Source organism: Mustela nivalis (genome assembly GCF_964662115.1).
Source record: "Mustela nivalis genome assembly, chromosome: 4".
Lineage (NCBI taxonomy): Eukaryota > Metazoa > Chordata > Mammalia > Carnivora > Mustelidae > Mustela > Mustela nivalis.
In genome coordinates, this window is record NC_139023.1 from 148062398 (window position 1) to 148080874 (window position 18477).

Sequence of the window (18477 nt, forward strand, 5' to 3'; positions counted from 1 at the left end):
TCGGGGTAAAATTCAAGATATAAACAGTCATGAGGAGAAGGTGGTTGGATAATCTGTTTCCCTTATCTGTTTGGGTAAAGTTGTCTTGCTCTGAAGTCAGCTTTTTCAGTAATAAAGACAAATGATAGGGAATGGAACCTGCCTGTGAGAAGCGAGCTGACGAGCCTGGGGTTAGAAATGATGCCAGGAACATGAAGTAAACTGAGTCAGTGAGCACTTCCCCAGAGAGGAGTGAGAGCTCAGCTCTGGATTTAGGCTGCCTGGGTTGACCCCAACCCCCGCCCCCACCCCTGGGAAACCTACTGGACAATCTCCTTCAGTTCTCTGTGCTCCCGTCTCCTCTTCTGTGGGAGACTGAGGGTCTCTCATGTCACAAGGCAGAGTGTGTAAGGTATTTGGGTGATCCTGACCATCCTAGTGCCCCCTGGAGGGTTTCTGGGAGCTGTTGCTCTTGGCCATGACAGAAGCCTACAGTCCAGTGGAGTTGCAGAAGCAGGCGAGAATAGTGACTGAGAAAGTTGTTGGGGCTGTCCCTTGAAGAATCGGCAGGGTGACAGCATGCCTGGCAGAGGGGAGGATACAGCCCACAGGGCAAGCATGTGGAATGAGTCCTGGGAACCTGAAGTTGGCTTCACATTGGAGAAGGGGTGATGGGAGAGAGCTCCCCAGAAGATGCAAGAAGGTGGCCGAGGGCCTGGGGCAGGGAGACCTGGACGACCAGCCCAGCCTCCTGGGGCCCTGGCCAGCACTCTTCTTCTTTATTTCTCTGTCCATTTGTCTGCCAGAACAAAACATTCTGAACCTTCTCATTTCTCTCCCAGGGACATCGCTGTCCGAAACATCCTGGTAGCCTCCTCTGAGTGTGTGAAGTTAGGGGACTTTGGCCTTTCCCGGTACATTGAGGATGAGGAGTATTACAAAGGTGAGGGATGTTCAGCCGAGGACCTGTCCCTGGAGGGGTCACTGCAGCCTCACCCCACCCGCACAAAGAAAGAAGAAAACACTACAGTTGGTCAAGTTCAGGCCAAAAGTCTCTGGAGAATAGGCTGTAATTCTGCATAATTCTGGATCTTTCTTCGCTAAATAACCCCTGTAAATCTCTTTGCCCACCCTAAGCCTCTGTGACCCGTCTCCCCATCAAGTGGATGTCCCCCGAGTCCATCAACTTCCGCCGCTTTACGACAGCCAGTGACGTCTGGATGTTTGGTGAGTGGAGTTTCCCGAGAGCATGGGAAAGGGTTCTGATTCTGGAACCCACCCCTTGGTGGCAAGTGTTCTGTTTTGCTCTAGCCACTGAGCAGTCCCAGAAGTAGGGGGGCTGGTGGTGAGTTGGGGACAACATGGGCTAAGGGCCCGTCAGAGCAGTATTGGTTAATCTTCCCGGCAAAGGCTCCTGAGGGGGGCATGCATTCCAGCAACCAGTCCCGGGGACTGATGTGGGGTCCCCCGCCCTAGAGGGGATCAAACTCTGAGGTTGGTTCTGAGAAGGAGGCATAGGAATAGATGACAGGTGATAGATGGACAGCCCCTTATAGAGCACACAGCCATGTACATTACACCCTTCAGTTCTCCACAGCCAGCCCAATAAAAACTCATTATTATTATGCCCATTTTCCAGATAAGGACACTGAGGCTCTGGCAAGCCAGGGGCTTGTGTAGGCAGCAAGTTGTTGGTGCTAGGCTTCAAACCCCAGCTTTCCCATGGTCTTCACCCCCTCTTGAGGGAAGGCACTGGTAGTCCCAACAACATGCCTTTGACAGCCCCCTCCTCCTCATTGCACAAAACCTAACAGCTCCATGTGAAAGAGGTCTAGGGAGGGGAACCTCCATTCACTTGTAGATGCAGGTGATGAGTCCTTTGGTGGACCGCTCCCCCCCCCCCCACTGAAGTGGGCAAGTCCCCAGGGACGGTAGGGGTGAAGGCTGGAGAACTCGAGAGGTTCCTAGCAGGGTTTTCACCAGGGAGGGTGGGCTGGCGTCTCCAGGCAGGTGTCCTCCCCAGTGCAGGTCCTGAGCCCTCTCTTCCTGCCCTCAGCTGTCTGCATGTGGGAGATCCTGAGCTTTGGCAAGCAGCCCTTCTTCTGGCTGGAGAACAAGGACGTCATTGGGGTGCTGGAGAAGGGGGACCGGCTGCCCAAGCCCGACCTCTGCCCACCTATCCTCTACACCCTCATGACTCGCTGTTGGGACTACGACCCCAGTGAGCGGCCCCGCTTCACTGAGCTCGTGTGCAACCTCAGGTGACCATGGAGCAGGGGTGGGGGGCTGCCGGCACCAAGACCCCAGGCAGCAAGTCTCTTCTCCCACTGCTCTTAGGGGCTTACAACAAGTGTACGTCCCTGAAAGGGATGCAGTTGGTGTCCTCGTGGCCACCATAGCGATGGGAGAATTCAGGCTCAGAGCTGTGGCTGTGACGGGGTGGGGGGATGGGCCTTGCACCGGGACCTCCCCTCTGACCAACACAGAGCCACGTGTCCCAGTGGAACTGGCTGGTCCTCCCAGCAGAAGCACGGTACCCTGCATGTCACAGAGGCTCAGTGGCTCGGTCAGAAGACAGGGAATTAAAACCAAGCTCACTGTCACATAAGAACATACAGTGAGCCTGCGTAAGCCTCACCATCTTGGTATCTGTCAACCCAGAGCTTGAAGTGTTGCTCCTAGTATGCACTCCAAAAATATTTTTCAGGTTAGAGCCCAAAGTCTAAAGCAGACTTTCACCGATGTGCCTGTGCTCTTTCCACAGAGATTGGGGGTGTGCCTTACAGGATGGCCAGCTCGGGCATGGGACCCGAATTCCCAGCAGGACCCTTGAGCCTCTGTGCCTTTCTTTGATCCTTCTCCCAGATAGCAGGGAAAGGGTGATTGATGTTTGACCATTAAGACAGCGACCCAGGGGCCACCTCTTCCTTCTGAATGAAACATAGGCAGCCTGAAGTTCTGATGTTTCATCCAAGAGCCATTGTTCTCTCCTGGGTACTGTCAGATCACATTTTAGACAGTCCCCCTGTTTCCTTGGTGGCTTGCGTGCTAACAGCTCCTCCTCGGGTAGTCTGACTTTCTTTTGGCCTCCTTTAGGGCAGGAATCAACAAACTTTTTCTGTAAAGGGCCGCTAGTAAATATTTGGGGTTTTGCAAGCCATATATGGTCTCTTGTTAAAACGACTCAACTCTGCTGTACAAGTTAAGAAATATCCATAGACAATGCGTGTGTGTGTTGCTGGGTTTCAGTAGGACTATTTAGGACTATTGGGGGCAACAGAATTTGAATTTTATATAATGTTCACATGTCATGAAATTTCTTCTTTTCATTTTCTTCAATCGTTAAGAAAATGTAAAAAAAAATATTCCTAGTTTGGAGCCACATAAAAATGGGCAGGAGGCTGGATTTGGCCTGTGGGCAATAGTTGACTGACCCCTGCATTAGGGAACCGCGTGCTTATTTAATGTTAAAAACACTGACTTTAAACACTGCAGTCAATGTGTTAGCATTTTTTTAAAGAAAGAAAAGAGTCCCTGGCAACTGCTTTGCGGGAGGTCCCCCAAGGGGCAAGCTGGAACTGACCACGCTGGGGCAATGAGAATAATACTGAATGTGCTTGTGGAGCCAGGGTTCCAACACAATCTGCAAGGCTTCCAGCTTAGAAGACCTTTCTGTTCCTGTCTATCCCTTTGTTGGCCCCCGATTAACTCTAGTCTCATCTTTGGTCCTTCGTAGGGGAAATTTGAGAAGCCAAAGGGTTCCAGGAAAAGTATTTGAAAGGTGTAATTTGAAAGGGCCAAAGCTCTGGGGTGCTAAGGGGAAGAGGGGGACCTTAATTCATTCAAGGGGCTTTAGAAACATGGGGAATTGTGACAGATGCTTGTCTGTGGGCTGAGAAGGATGACCCTTTAGAGGGACCAGACCAGCCCCCACCATGGATGGAGTTAGGAGCAGGCTTTCTGCGTAATTGTAAAAATATCCAAAGACCCCCAAGGAGCCCAGGATATCCCCCTCAAGCTATAGCCTGGCAGTCCTCCATTAGAGCTAAGACAGGATTTGATGAGTATTTCCTAATCATGTAGGCAAAAGAAGGGCCCTTTTAATATCAAACTTTGAAAATTCCTCCCTGTAACAATAGTTACCTTCTCAGAATTTATTGACTGGCAAAATATATTAAGCTATATAGTGACTTTTTTATATGATGTACAGTGTAATTCATGTGCACTTGAAAATCCAACACAAATATCGTATGTTTGGTAGCATAAAATACTCGGTCCACAGACAATGAATACATGTGACAATGAATACACAATGAATACACAGACAATGAATAAATGTAGACTATGAATAAGTGAATTCAGGGACCTCCTGTGATCATTCCAGAGTTCTCTAGGGTCTGTGATTCCCAAGGTGGGAAACATTGGGTTGAATAAGAAAGGCAAGAAGCACAAACATAGCTAACCCGGGAGTTGAATCCACAACCATTACTCATTAGTACACATGAGGAGTGTGTTGGTGGGTGGTTTAATGAAAAATAGGAGATGCAGAACACAGGCCTTGGTCATGAAGTTGGCTGGGATTTCAGTTATCTCCATAGGGGGATGGTGCCAATAGCAGGTGCAGGAAGGCAAGATGCATGGGGAGGTGGTGGGGGACACACTTACACTACCCTGTAGGACTGACTCTCCAAGGACTTTTTCCCCATTATACATCCATTCCTGTGATTCTCCCAACTTTACTGTTGGGGAAGCAGCCTCAGGGTCCATCTTTTAGCCTCTCAGGGGAGTCTTTCCAGCCACTCTTCCGAGGAGACAGAAATGGGACCCAGCGGTCCTTCTTTGGGCCTCTCCAGGCTTCAGAGGAAGGAGTACAGAAAAGAGGCTCCAGGAGCATCTTTAACTTTGTTCCTGACCTGACTCCTTGGCAGTGACATTTATCAGATGGAGAAGGACATCGCCATAGAGCAGGAGAGGAATGCTCGCTATCGACCTCCCAAAATCTTGGAGCCCACAGCCTACCAGGAACCCCCACCCAAGGTAAGCCAACCCCTGGTCTCAAGGATCCTATGAGTCAAACAGAGCTGGGCCTCCATGTGGCCCCCTCCCGGCCTGACTATGGAACTCCTCCCTCTTCCTCCAGCATAGGCAGGATGTGTTCCTGTGGTCCTCTTGGCCCTCAACCCAACTCTCCTTCAGCACTGAATTCAGGCCCTATCACCTGGGTGCTCTGGCAGGTGTGATCTGAGGCCCCAAGAGAGCAGACCCTAGATGGCAGCTAGGGCAGGGAATCACCCTGAAAACTCTTCCCTTAAGGATCTGGAACACTTTTCTTTCTGGTATTTTTCACGAACAAATTAGATGTCCCTGAGGGCACATGAATGGGGAGTGTCTCACAATCTCTTATGCCCAGCCTCTATGTCCACACCCTCCCTGGCATCTCTGGACTCAGAATCCAGTGCCCTGCTCCCATGCCATTAGGTGGGTGGGACCATATCCATATTAGGCAGCTCAGACTGCCATAACAAAATCCCATAGACTGAGTGTGGAGGCTGGGAAGTCCAAGATCAAGGCACTGGCAGATTCATTGTCTGGGAGGACTCTCTTCTTGACTTGCAGATGGCCACCTTCCAACTGTGTCTTAGAACAGCAGAGAGAGCAAGAGCTCTGGTGTCTCTTCTTATAAGGACACTAATCCCATGATGAGGACCCTAGCCCCATGACCTCATCTAACCCTAATGATCTGGCGAAGGTCCTACCTCCATATGCCATCATACTAATAAGAGTTGGAGCTTCAACGTACAAATTTGGGAGCTGGGAGTACACAGACAGTCCATAACAAATTCCTATCTGCTCCAAGGCCTTTTCTCACTGTCCCTCCTTGCTTGGCATGCCCCGATCCTTCCCTCAGTCAGGGCCCACCTCAGTTTTCACCTCCTCCACGAAACCTCTACACGTGCCTGAGCCCTCAGTGACTTGTTACCTCTGGAAGTATGTGGCTCTTGACAGCTGATTTGACAGGTGTTCCCGTATCTAAAGAGGTTACACACCAAAGACCAGTAAACCCCTCCATTGGTGATGTCCCTCTGGAAGCCAGAGAGACTGGCTTCCTGTACCTTCTCATCACTCAGCATATAATGGGTGCTCAGTAAGTGAATGCAAATGATTTCAATGATCACTTTGCCCCTCCTCTCTCCTTCATTCTGAATAAGCCTGACCTGTGTCCAACCAAGGATTCCCCTTGGTGAGCTATGCTCACTCAAGGAGAGAGGCATGGCCTGACTCATCTCTGTGTTTTCTCTCCAGCCCAGCCGGCCCAAGTACAGACCCCCTCCACAGACCAACCTTCTGGCTCCCAAGCTGCAGTTCCAGGTAAACATGTGACCAGAGGGCTGGGAGAGTTTGGGGCCATTCCTCATCTCAGACCTTCCTGAATTTCCATTCTTGTGCCTTTGAGTACTAGCAATGACTTGCTTGGGTTATGGAGATGGCCTACATTGACTCTTTCTTGGTACCTACAAGAGAATTTGAACTCAGAGTGCCCAGAGAGCGAAAGAAACAAAATGTAATCTACCAGGCTGTCCTCAGCTAAGACTCACCTTAAGCTCAGTCCATCTGTCCATAGTGTTTGTTGCTCCGTGTGCCTGCCTCTAGCTACTTCTCTATGCCAAAGGTCTTCCTGGCCCCCTACCCAGAGCAGAGCTTTCTGAGAAGGAATTTCAGGCAGTTGGGGACAGTTGATGTTCTCCAGAGAATAGAGCTGCTCCCCATGGAGACTTTAGGCAGGACCCAGCTGGCCAGAAGCTGAAAACAAGTTTCCATCAGAGCTTTCCTTGTGCCTCCATCATTACCAACCATGGGATCTTCCCAAGATGTTGGTCCCTCTCTGAGAACGTCTCTGTCATGTGTTTCTGTCCTGTGTCTCAATCATAGGGAGCCAAATCTCTTTTGGCCCATCTCTTTTCCCTTACAACCCTCAGCTCAGAGTCAGTATTCAACAGTGGAGCATCTCAACCAACAGACACAATATCTGTTCATCTGGTACTCCTTACAGAAAGGTGGTGTCCCATGGTCATATATTTCTCAAGGAAATGCTCCAGTACCAAAATAAGGATAATCAAGAACTAAGAGCTAAATCCTTGTGTGTGTGAAGAAGAAAACCTTGATGCAGAAGATAGAAGCAATATTCCTAAGAAGAATCATACCTTTCTGTGATGTTTAAAACAGTGATTAAATACAAACACACCCATATTTCTGTGGGCTAATCATATCTGTCAGTTTGCAATATGCTTATGACATGGAACTCCTTTCTGAAGAGTCCTGACGGAGGAGACATGGACTCAGTGAGTCAGTAACGTATGTGGACCCCATTGTATGCAGAGCTTCATCTGGCTGGCTGTCAGATGAATGAGAGGCCACAGGACCCACAGGCCCCTACAGGGACTGCTCTGACTCCCAGCCAAGAGTCATGTGTGTCTCTCTGCTGTGTCTCCCAAACAAGACCAATGAAACACCCACATCACATTCTTTGTGAGCTCCTGAAGAGCAAGTGCAATGTCTCCAGTGGTGCCCATTATTGTTTCTCTGTGCTCATGTTTGTGGCAGCTAATTGTCCACCTTCTTGTCTTGTCCCTGTGCTGGTGCTTCTTTGCTTCTCCTGAATAGGTCCCCGAGGGTCTGTGTGCCAGCTCACCTACGCTCACCAGCCCTATGGAGTATCCATCTCCTGTAAATTCGCTGCACACCCCACCTCTCCACCGGCACAATGTCTTCAAGCGCCACAGCATGCGGGTAAGAGGGCTCTGCATGCTGGGTCCTAGCCCGAACTCAGAAGGCTGCTAGAGGGAGGTGTCTGGGACACCAGGAACCCCACGTCCTCCAGCTCAGGAGGGACCCCTCATGCTTTAATACACCAATCAGCCCATTAGGAGGCTCTGTAACTTCCTCTCCTTTGCAAACCCATTGGAAGTTGGGGGCCATGTCAGGCTGTGCTCCCAAGGACATTGGTTGGACCTGGACCTTTCCTGTCCATACTTTGGTCCTATGTTTCCTGAACCCTGGGCGGGTAATGTGGCAGCTTGTGGGCAGAGGGCATCCAAGCTTGATGGTGCCAGAGAATAATAGATCCTGGAGGCTCTGCCCAGTTCTTCCCTTCCTGCCTGATTGTTTCAGTTGCTAAATGCCTCCACAGTCAAAGGAAAGGTTTCCTTGTGTCTGGACTCCTGCTGCTATTGTAAAAGCTGATGTTGTGTGGGAAGTAGCTTTGGGGCTAGTGTGGGGCTAAGCCACTCTTCCCAGTCATGTCTTTGCGTAACTGCCAGTGAGGCCCTGAGTACTTCATGGACTAGCTTCTCATTGTCAAGTTTTATGGGGGGAGAAAAAAGGCAGCTTTTCTTGTAAAAGAGTTGCCCACTTGTCACTTCTCAGCACCCATCTTCTCTTTCAATGGAGCAGTGGTCATCTGGCATGAATATCTGATATACTTTACTAAACTGAGTCTTAATATGTGCCAAAACAAACCAAAGGCATTATTTTAGTTCTAACTCTAAATATATAATATATATTTATATATAAATATATATAACTCTAATATACTAACTCTAGTATATATGCATATTTCAGGCTCAGTATACAGGACTCTAAAAGCTTTTGGAAAAACTCCATGTGTATTATAATAGATTTGGAAAATATGGGAAAGTTGTATTGATATATTCTGTACCATTATTTTTAATTTAGCAAAATTTTGAAATGCGTAAGGTAACTTAGAATTCTAGGCAGTGAGATCTATTGTGGGCTAAAATTTCCCCTAACCTAGTTCATTTTCCTCTTTCAAGTTATTTTAACCAATTTATATCTTAACATATACTTAACAATAATAAAACTGCATTGTAAAGTATGCACTATAATTTAGGCAACGTGCACTTCCTCCACCTTCCTGTCTTTGACTCTGTTCATAATTGAGTTTTAGTGAGTTTTGCTTTAAAATGTGTCCTTTTAGAAAAAAAGCAATTTTGCACAATTCCAGGGTGGCACTGCCTTTGTCTAATCCCTGCTTCACCATAAGACTTTGTTCAGTTCCATAAAGACATACTGTGCAGCAGGAAAAAAGGATCTTTTGTGTCAGGGATTTAGAAGTACTTGTCGTAAGGAAGGTCTGCCTAAAAGAATATAATGAATGTTTCTTTAAGTAAACAAAAAAATGGTTAAAAAAATATAAAATCCATTTTATGATGTACATCAGAAAGACTGAGAAAACCTCTTTCAGGTAAAATGCTGAGGAGAGGTATAATAGGCTTCCTACAAAGCATTTGAAAGCATTTAACAAAAATCAGAAATGGTTTCCCCGCAAAAACAATTTTTCTACTGACTGACTCTCTTGCCTGACTCATCTGGGAATCTGCATTCCACACAAGAGTCAGGATGACAGCAATCTCCCTCTTGAAGACCTCACAACTGAGTTTTAAAATAATAATAAAATTTAGTGAATGACCTTGTGCAGGAATGCTTTTCCCGGGCACTGTCCTAGGTGCTGAAGAGAGAACAATGAGGTTCTGTTTCCAGAGAGCTTCAGGCAGCTAGAAGGAAAAAGGGCAGGTGCACACTCACCTGTAGTGCAAGCCGTAGAGCTGTGAGTGGCACACGGAGGTAATGCGAGGGTGCAATGGAAGTTCAGAGAGAAGAATAGCTCTTTCTAGCTTCTGTTTTTTCAGCAGAGCCTCAAAGGATGGGGAAGATTTGGACAGGAAGAAACTGGGGTGTAGGGGATAAAAGAGACAGAGGCATTAGTCGGAGCCAAGACTGAGTGACGGGAAACCACAGGGCAAGTGTAGGAGCTGTTTGGCTAGCAGGATGCATTTGGAGGTGGAAACAGAGCTGGCAAGATGGGAGCGGGATACTCAAATTATGGAAGGAGTCACAGCTTGCGAGAGTCATTTTAAGACACCACAGAAAGTCAATTCCTTTTTAAAGTGACCGACAATCTAAATATCCATTGCCTGATAAGAATATCTGAGGTAACTTGTAGACAAGTAAGCCCTAAAGTAATCAATTTTTTAAAGTCTTAATTTCTCCTTGAGTTTTAATATGAAATTGTAAGACATAGGAAAACATTCCCCACCCAATACATGTTAAAAGGTTTGGTGAGATGGTGATTGGGCCTGGGGCATCCTAGACAGTTGAGTAGCGGGAATTTTCCTTTAACACTTACAAAACAATACAGTGTTTTCTTTTCTTTTTTAAAGATTTTATTTATTTATTTATTTATTTGACACAGAGAGAGAGAGACAGACAGACAGTGAGAGAGGGAACACAAGCAGGAGGGAGTGGGAGAGGGAGTAGCAGGCTTCCTGCCGAGCAAAGAGCCCAATGCGGTGCTTGAGTCCAGGACCCTGGGGCCAGGACCTGAGCCAAAGGCAGATGCTTAATGACTGAGCCACCCAGGTGCCCCATATCAGTGTTTTCTTGAGTCTAATAACTTCTTCTACCAGTGTTAAATCTTCTCAGTCCAGTCTAGCCTCACCTGGAGATTCCTAGCTCGGTATTCAGAATATTTGACCCTTAGTTCTCGAGTGTCGCTATTTGTCAGTAGCCCGGGTTAGCCATACCATTGTGTTTGGAGGTTATCGACATTCAGCAGCAGATACTTATAATCCTCAAATGCCCTCATTTTGGAGCATCAGCCTCTGGGAAATATATCTTGTTCCATAAATTCTATGGTTGTAAAAGACTCTTATGTCCTGCAACTTTTTTTTTTTTTTAAATGAGATCTAACTCAGTAGCCTTCAGCTGAGAAGATCTTGCCTCAGAGAGGACATTTGCTGACGTCTGGAGGCATTTCTTACCACTAGGGAGATACTAAAAGCCTCTCTGTTTGTGGACCTGCTGCTGAGTATCCTACAATTTACAGGACATCTCCTCCAATACAGAATGATCGGGTCCCACATGTTCATGGTGCTGAGGCTGAGAAACCTGGTCTAATTGTTGCTTTCTTCACCCCATGAGAACAGGGATATTGCCTATTTTGTCATCAGTGCCTTCCCAGCATCCAGCCCTATGCCTGCCACATGGTAGCTGCTAAGAAGTAGGTGTTGAACAGAGTAACAAAGAATATTTCAGCAAGAAATCTAACGGGGGGTGGGGGGGTGGGGTTTATTGTTAGAAATCAAGAGCCGTGATTGAAGCTCAGTGAGCACTAGGCAAAACAGCCCAATATAACTAATTTGGAACGGTGTTGTTATAGCCAAGTGTGTTTTAAAGGGTTTGGTGGGGAAAATCTTTTTTAGAGGCTTGGCAGAGATTATGGCTTGCTAAAGTAGAGAGAGAATAATTTTTAGCATTCTGTGCTAGTGACTTGTATATAAAATGCCCATTTTAAAAGCAAGGATCTGAAGAGGCTGCTGGTCTGGATGTCACAGAAGGGTGCTGCCCCTGACAAAGGTCACACAGGGCTTTATGCCATCTAAAGAATGACAACGTCCCTCTTGAGTCCAGGAGGCCAAGATGATCGTGTGCTGCAGAAAAAAAACGCCAGAGTTTGAAGGGACAAGCAGATACTGATATAAATGAACTCTGGGGAAGACTGAAGGGAAAGGAGGAGTAAGAAAACATGTAACACCTTCTGTTTCAGAATGCCCCAGAGGAAACTATAGCTCCAGAGCCCTTCAAATGAGTTAAAAGGAGGGTTAAGTTAAATAAAGCTAGGGAAGGCGAGTGTATACTGCACATCTATAGATCCATATGGCTTTAAATTTCATTCTTCACTCTGCTCTTAGCTTGTGCATTTTTCTTTTAGCCTTTGGTTCAATCACGGAAGCTCCTACTAGCTTAATAAAGAGTACGTTTTCATAAAAAGGCTCCATCACATGGGTGCGTGCTGTCGCCCCTTCCCTCAGCCTGCGTCCCGTCCTTCCGTGGACAGCTCTGCAGGATGGCACACCAGGAGGCTAGAGGGAGCACCGCACTCCTCAACGCTCCCCGACACCCTACCGCGGGGTTCCGGTGGCAATAAACAGCCCAGGCTTTCCCGGGGGGCTGGCTTTGCATTTTTAAATGTATGAAGTGACCATAACCGTGACGTGCCAACTGAGAAAATACTGTTAGGGCAGGAATTTGAAAATGAAATCGTAGGAGCAGATCCTGGAATGGCTTAAATACGATGCATGTTCAATGCTGTGCTCTCGGGTTTGACACGACAGTGCAGCATAGCCACGTGCTCAGGGCTGGGGGACCCCGTAACCATCTGTGTACAGGGCTGCGAATTTTGGAACAAACTTCGCGAGAAACCAAGCGGCCCATGGAGGCCGAGGCCCATGGCTCCCCAGCCTCTTTAGAGGAGCGCCCACCAGGATCTGGGCCCTGGACTCATCGTGCCCTCTTCTCTCTCCCCGTGGTCCTCTCAGGAGGAGGACTTCATCCGACCCAGCAGCCGAGAGGAGGCCCAGCAGCTGTGGGAGGCCGAGAGGCTCAAGATGCGGCAGATCCTGGACAAGCAGCAGAAGCAGATGGTGGAAGATTACCAGTGGCTGAGGCAGGAGGAGAAATCCTTGGTGAGCAGCCCTGAGCCGTTGGGTACGAGGGGACCCCACTCTGCAGCGCTGCCCAGCACTGTGGTAAAAGTGCTTGAATGGGAGAGATGTCCACACCACCGTGTCTTCTTGTGTCCCCAGATGATGAGAGGGAATGCTCTCCGTGCGTCCTTAAGGTTTTCAGTTCTAGAATCCTAAGCCATTTGCTTCGATTTCCTCCCCTGCAGGACCCCATGCTGTACATGAATGACAAGTCCCCGCTGGTGAGTCATCGGGAAAGACCTCTGCCTTAAAGTCAAGGCCTGGGAAGGCGTTGGAGACAGCAGGACCCTTGCACTGGGCGACCTGCCCGCCCATTCCTTCCCTTTTTGCCTCTCCCCCGGGAGCTAGACTTCTCCCTTTACTTTGAGCTCCACGAAGCTCTGCTCCTGGTTCCTGAGCTCCCGCTAGATCTCCACCCATAGTGCATGCCCCCTCTGCCACAGGGCCCTTCAGGCTCTGAGACGGGGCGCCCCACTGGCCCCCTGACCTCCGAGTGCGCAGCTGAACTCTCGGGGATCAGGTCAGGGTGGGGAGCGGGGTGCCTCCAGGGGCGGGCTGGTGACAAGTTCTCTTTCCTGCCTTCCAGACCCCAGAGAAGGAGGCCGGCTACAGTAAGTGTCTGTGCCCTCCCTTTTGGCGGGAGCTTCCCCTTGACCTCTCCTGCAGAGCTCACAGAGGCTGCAGCGTCTGTTAGCCGTTTTCAGAAACTCTGCCTGTTCCAGTTCAGAGGGTGCAGGGAGGGCCCTTTTGGGAAAGGATAGCTACCCTCTGCTCCGTCTGCCAACCTCGTCCTCTCGCTCCCTCCACCTATCTCTCATCTCTCCCTCTTGCCGGGTCTGCAGCCTTTGCCTAAGTGTATCTCCTGTTGCCTTTGGAGACCTTGGTGGCTCTTCCTTCCTGTCCTCCCTCCCTCTGTTGAAGGCCGTCTTTGGGGGACAGTAGCTCCACCCGCCTCTCCCAGGGCCTGTCTTCCCTATGCCCCGGGGATGAGGGAGAGAGGGCAGGCAGGGGCAGCTGAGACCACAGGGCCTTTCCAGAAACTGCTGCTAAAGGGGGAGCAGGAAAAGCCAGCGGTGAGCCAGGCTCACCACCCTCCCTGTAGGGAGGGTGCAGCTGATGATGTTGGTGATGGGGATGATGACAGTGATGACAAGAACAGGGGCCAGTGACGGTGACAACAGTCACAGGAAACTAAACACTAGACAAGCATGGGCCCAGGTTGCTTGCAAATGTCAGCTCCAACCTCACGGCAACTTGATCGGGTAGATACAATGAATCATGTCCATTTTACAAAGGATGTGAAACTAAGGCACAGAAAGGTCAAGTAACTAATCCAAAGTCACACAGCTAGTAAAGAACAGAGCTCTGATTAGAGCCCAGGCCTTCTGGTTCTAGGGTCCTTTCTGAGTGAACCCTGCTGTTTAACAGATGAAAAGGGTGGGCCAGGGAGTGTAAGTGAGCTGCCCCAGGTCACACGGCTGTCTGGTGGCAGAAGGTTAGAAAGTAGAACCAGTCTTCCGGCTTCCATTCCCGCTCAGTCTTCCAGCAACTCCACAGGGCTTGCACGTGCCTTTGCTTTTCAAAATGTGGAGTGAATAGCATGGCTTCTCTGCTGTTTCACTTCCCAGACCCCCAGATGCTCCAAGTGGACCATCAGCCCCCTTACTGCTCTGGCACCGGTGAAGTTCCTTCACCAGTGTCAAGGCCAGAGTGTGTGCTTGGGGGCTCCTGCACAAGCTGGAGCACCTCCTGTAATCATCCCATCTCCACTGCAACTGTGGCTTTTTCTGTCTATCAGATGGACGGCAGTGCTTAACTGTGGGGGCGGGGAGGGCAGGGAGCCCAGAGGTTATTTTCCAGAAACACCTTCAAACTTGGTTTCCCTGGGTCTCCTGGTAACTTAGGAGAAGGGGTTGGTTTGGTTATCAGCGGGCAGGAAGAAAAGGGCCTGTGTGCCCAGACCTCCCCGCCACACTCACTCTCCCTCCCCTTGCAGCGGAGTTCACGGGCCCCCCACAGAAGCCACCACGGCTGGGCGCGCAGGTATGTGTTGGCGGGGCCAAAGCTGGTAATGACTTTGAACCAGGGCTCCCCAAGACACAAGGCCAGGGGCTGTGAAGATTTCAGAGGCCCTAAGAAATAATCCAGTCCAGCACCCACAATACATAGCTGAGGCCAGAGAGAAATACCTTGTTTAAGGGCATATAGTGAATTCGTGAAAAGGCAAGGGGAAGCCCAGTCTCCTCATCTCCTGTGTCCCCTCCCTGACCTGGAGGAAACCTCACTGACCCAGCCCTAGGAGCAGGAAGTCTGGACTCCCTTCCTGTCTCAGGCTGCCCCCTTGGATTCCTGCACCCACACTGTTCTTGCAGTAGCCTGGGACCAGGTGATGGCTTTTCTTACTCTGGAACAGTGGTTGTGAGCCTGGGCTCCCATTAGAATCATCCAAGAAGCTTCGAAAACCGCCTGGCCCCCAAACTCAGGAACCCAGGTGATGGTCTCATTGGTCTGGTGTGAGACCAGCCACTGGTACCATTTCAAGGCTTTCTGGCTGACTTGTTTGAGAACCACTGCCCTGAATGCAGAAGGGAGGGATGCACCCCCTCCCGCAGGACAGGGCATCATTATTTCAGAGAAGAGTCTTTTCAGATTGAGCTGGTGGCTGTGTTGGCACCAGTAGTGTCTGCCCAAGAAAGAATCTCAGTGTCCCCCAGACTCACGACCCTCCCCTCTGGCCCCTTGCTTTCCCCTCCCCCCAGTCCATCCAGCCCACAGCCAACCTGGACCGGACCGATGATCTGGTGTACCTCAATGTCATGGAGCTAGTGCGGGCTGTGCTGGACCTCAAGAACGAGCTCTGTCAGCTGCCTCCTGAGGGCTATGTGGTGGTGGTGAAGGTGACAGTCGTGGACAGGGCGGGTGGAGGCTGCCCCTTCTGGCCCTGAATGGGAGGGGGTGGCGCTGGGCTCCCTTGTCTGCCCTGCAGGTGCCTTTCCCAGAAAGTCTCCCTTTAATGCAAAGTGGCTGGGGGGAATTTAGTGCCAGGGAGTTGACGGGGGCAGCTGCCGTCCCAGGAGGGCTTCTCCCTGGGGAAACACAGCTTTCTCCGAAAACAAGAGGTGATAGTACCCCCACCCCTCTCTCCCACAGAACGTGGGCCTGACCCTGCGGAAGCTCATTGGGAGCGTGGATGATCTCCTGCCCTCCTTGCCGTCATCCTCTCGGACAGAGGTGGGTGTGCTTCTCCCAGACAGCGTTGTCGGATGTCCCTTCTGCCCTTCGCCTTCACCTGCGCCAGCTGCGTTTCACACAGAACACTCAGGAGGACCCCAGGGCGGCCTCCTGTCTGTCTCCCCACCTTCCGCACACGTGGCTCTGCACAGCAAATCTGGACCACGAGGAGGGCGGGGGAGGGGGAAGGGTGCAGAGCCGGTGCCCAGGAACCCAGCCAGCCTCCTAGGGGGAGTCTCCCCCTTTAAGTCTTAGACAGTTGCCGTGATTCTGTAACGCACGAGGGTGTGCAAGGGAGGACAGACCTTCCCTTTGCCTTTTCCCTTCCCATGACCCTTTATCTAATCACCTGCCACACTAAGGCTAAGTGTCTACAGAACTGGGGTCCTGCACTTTGCAGGTGGGATTAACTTAAGGATCCTGAGATGGGGCAATCGGACTATGCTGCCTTATCCATGTGGGTGCAATGAGGCCCAAGAGTCCTGGTAAGAGGGTGTCAGAAGCGGACATCCTTTAAGAGTCAGAGAAGGAGATGGAATGACAGAAGCAGAGGTTGGGATAACATCACTGCTGGAAGGATCCACAAGCCAAGGAAGGCAGCTACCTTTAGAAGCTAGAAAAGGCAGGGAACAGATTCCCCCCTTGAGTGTAGGAGGAGCGTGGCCCAGCCATCCCCTTGACTTTAACCCCATAGGACCCATTTCCAGGAGCAGAAGAGACTAATTTGTGTTGTTTTGAGCCACCACACTGGTCATGGGCTGTTACCACAGCCATAGGAGACTCTGACCATAGTCAAAAGCTGAACACTAGCATCTCGGAACATGGGTTGGTTGTCTGCCTGGGAAACCAATCATGGGGCTCAGCAGAACCCATGCCCTCCCGCCAGGCTGTCAGCCACCGACTCCCAGCGACACAGCTCAGGGGGGATGGCCGCATGACATCACTGTCCCCACAACATGTGACTGTCTGAGACAGGATGCAGGAGGACCTGGGCATTTCCCAGCCTTCCTCTGGGTGACAGTAGCAGCCCATAGAGGAGCCCCAGCTGGTGCTGTCCCTTCCCTGTTAGAGGTCCTTCCCCTCCAGGTGATGGCTCCGTCATTCATTGCACTGGGGAGTACCTTGGGTGCTGAATCTGCGCTCTTAGCAGTGTGCTAGGCACTGGGAAGTGGTGGTAAGCCAAACCCTACAGCTCAAGCCACGGTCCCCAGGCTCTTGAGTTGAAGGTAGACAGCTAACTAATGAGTAAGGGCACCTGTCGTCCGATGTTCACTCTACCCTTGGGTCAGCAGGAGGGGGTACAGCAGTGAAGGGACAGTCTGTGGGGCTGTGTCAGGCAGAGCTAGGATGGAGTGGGCTAGGGTCTGGGGCATCTGCAATGTCTGTCTCCAGGTCACATAGGGCCTTGGATCAAACTTGTCCCCCAGAAAGCTTGTGACTGCCTCGGCCAAGCCCAAACAGGATACTTGCACAGCTTCCCTACTCTCCAAGCTTAAACGTCACCGCAGCTCAGGCTTCCAGCCTCTCAAGCATTCTTTTCTTACAGATCGAGGGGACCCAGAAACTGCTCAACAAGGACCTAGCAGAGCTCATCAATAAGATGCGCCTGGCCCAGCAAAACGCCGTGACCTCCCTGAGTGAGGAGTGCAAGCGGCAGATGCTCACGGCCTCCCACACTCTGGCCGTGGACGCCAAGAACCTGCTGGATGCAGTAGACCAGGCCAAAGTTCTGGCCAATCTGGCCCACCCGCCCGCAGAGTGATGGAGGGTGGGCGCCACCTGCCTGCATCTTCTGCCCCTGCCTGTAGTGTTCCCTCCCCTGCCTCCCCCTGGCCCCCGCCTTGCCTTCGGTAATGTGGGTCTTCTGGGGGAAGGCTGTGGGGAGGCCTCCCCTTGCCACTTTGCACGACCCCTCCCCCCACCCAACCCCAGACTGTGCTGCTCAGGCTGCAGCTGGACAGAGGGGACTCAGGGCTCTAGATGCCGGAGGGGCGGGGCAGGGGTGTGTGACCAAGAGGGCTCAGAGGGAGCCCTGCTGCGGCTGGCCGCTCCCTCCTCACACCCACCTGCTCCGCTGTGGTCACACTGGTGCCCCTAGTGGTCACGATGGCTTTCTGCAAGGACATGGCAGGTCTATTGGAGCCAAGCTATTCCTTCTTGTTCCGCCCACGGAGGTCCTCGGATGGACGGATGGACCGAGGGACTAGGAGGGGCTTTCCTTTGGGGCTGGGCGGCTTGCGAGATGAGGGATGGGCCTGGCTTTCTTGTACAGTGTATATTGGAATTTATTTAATGTGAGTGTGGACTGGACTAACAGCCATGTGCCCCCTCTGAGGGGGGACCTGGGACCCAGTCCAGGAACAAGCTATTGGGAGTCTGGGCACAAGACGCTGTGTGGTCTACACGCCAAGCGTTGTGGGGGAAAGGGAGAGACGAGGCCAAAACAGGACTCGGACCACAATCTGCTCTCTTCCCTGTGCCCTTTCTCTCTTCCCTGACTTGGCCCCTTCCTTCTCTCCCTCTTTTCTTACTTCCCCTTCTCTCCCCCACCCCAACCCCCCCCACCCACCCAATCCCCCACCCCCACCCACCACTTTCCCATCGGCCTCACCCCTCCCTTGTGTTTGTGCAAAACACTCTTCTACCTTCTTTCTATTTGACTTGTGGATGAATTAAAATTGTACCATTTGCTTTGTGGTTTGGT

General features: G+C 50.9%; 1 protein-coding gene across 6 annotated transcripts in view; it reads left to right on the forward strand.

The window, feature by feature from the left end:
- The window catches only part of PTK2B (protein tyrosine kinase 2 beta), a 121826-nt gene extending 103362 nt beyond the window's left edge, over positions 1-18464 (forward strand). For 3 of the 6 annotated variants that reach the window (XM_082729201.1, XM_082729203.1, XM_082729202.1), the window contains 13 exons: positions 822-922; positions 1117-1206; positions 2036-2240; positions 4908-5016; positions 6283-6348; positions 7642-7767; positions 12375-12521; positions 12728-12763; positions 13129-13153; positions 14539-14585; positions 15302-15439; positions 15693-15773; positions 17320-18464. In XM_082729201.1, coding sequence (XP_082585327.1) covers positions 822-922; positions 1117-1206; positions 2036-2240; positions 4908-5016; positions 6283-6348; positions 7642-7767; positions 12375-12521; positions 12728-12763; positions 13129-13153; positions 14539-14585; positions 15302-15439; positions 15693-15773; positions 17320-17535 — 1387 coding nt within the window. In that variant the 3' untranslated portion in view covers positions 17536-18464. The remainder of the gene's footprint in view (positions 1-821; positions 923-1116; positions 1207-2035; positions 2241-4907; positions 5017-6282; positions 6349-7641; positions 7768-12374; positions 12522-12727; positions 12764-13128; positions 13154-14538; positions 14586-15301; positions 15440-15692; positions 15774-17319) is intronic. The other 3 variants (XM_082729204.1, XM_082729206.1, XM_082729205.1) reach the window with 1 other exon arrangement.
- The last annotated feature ends 13 nt before the right edge of the window (positions 18465-18477 follow it).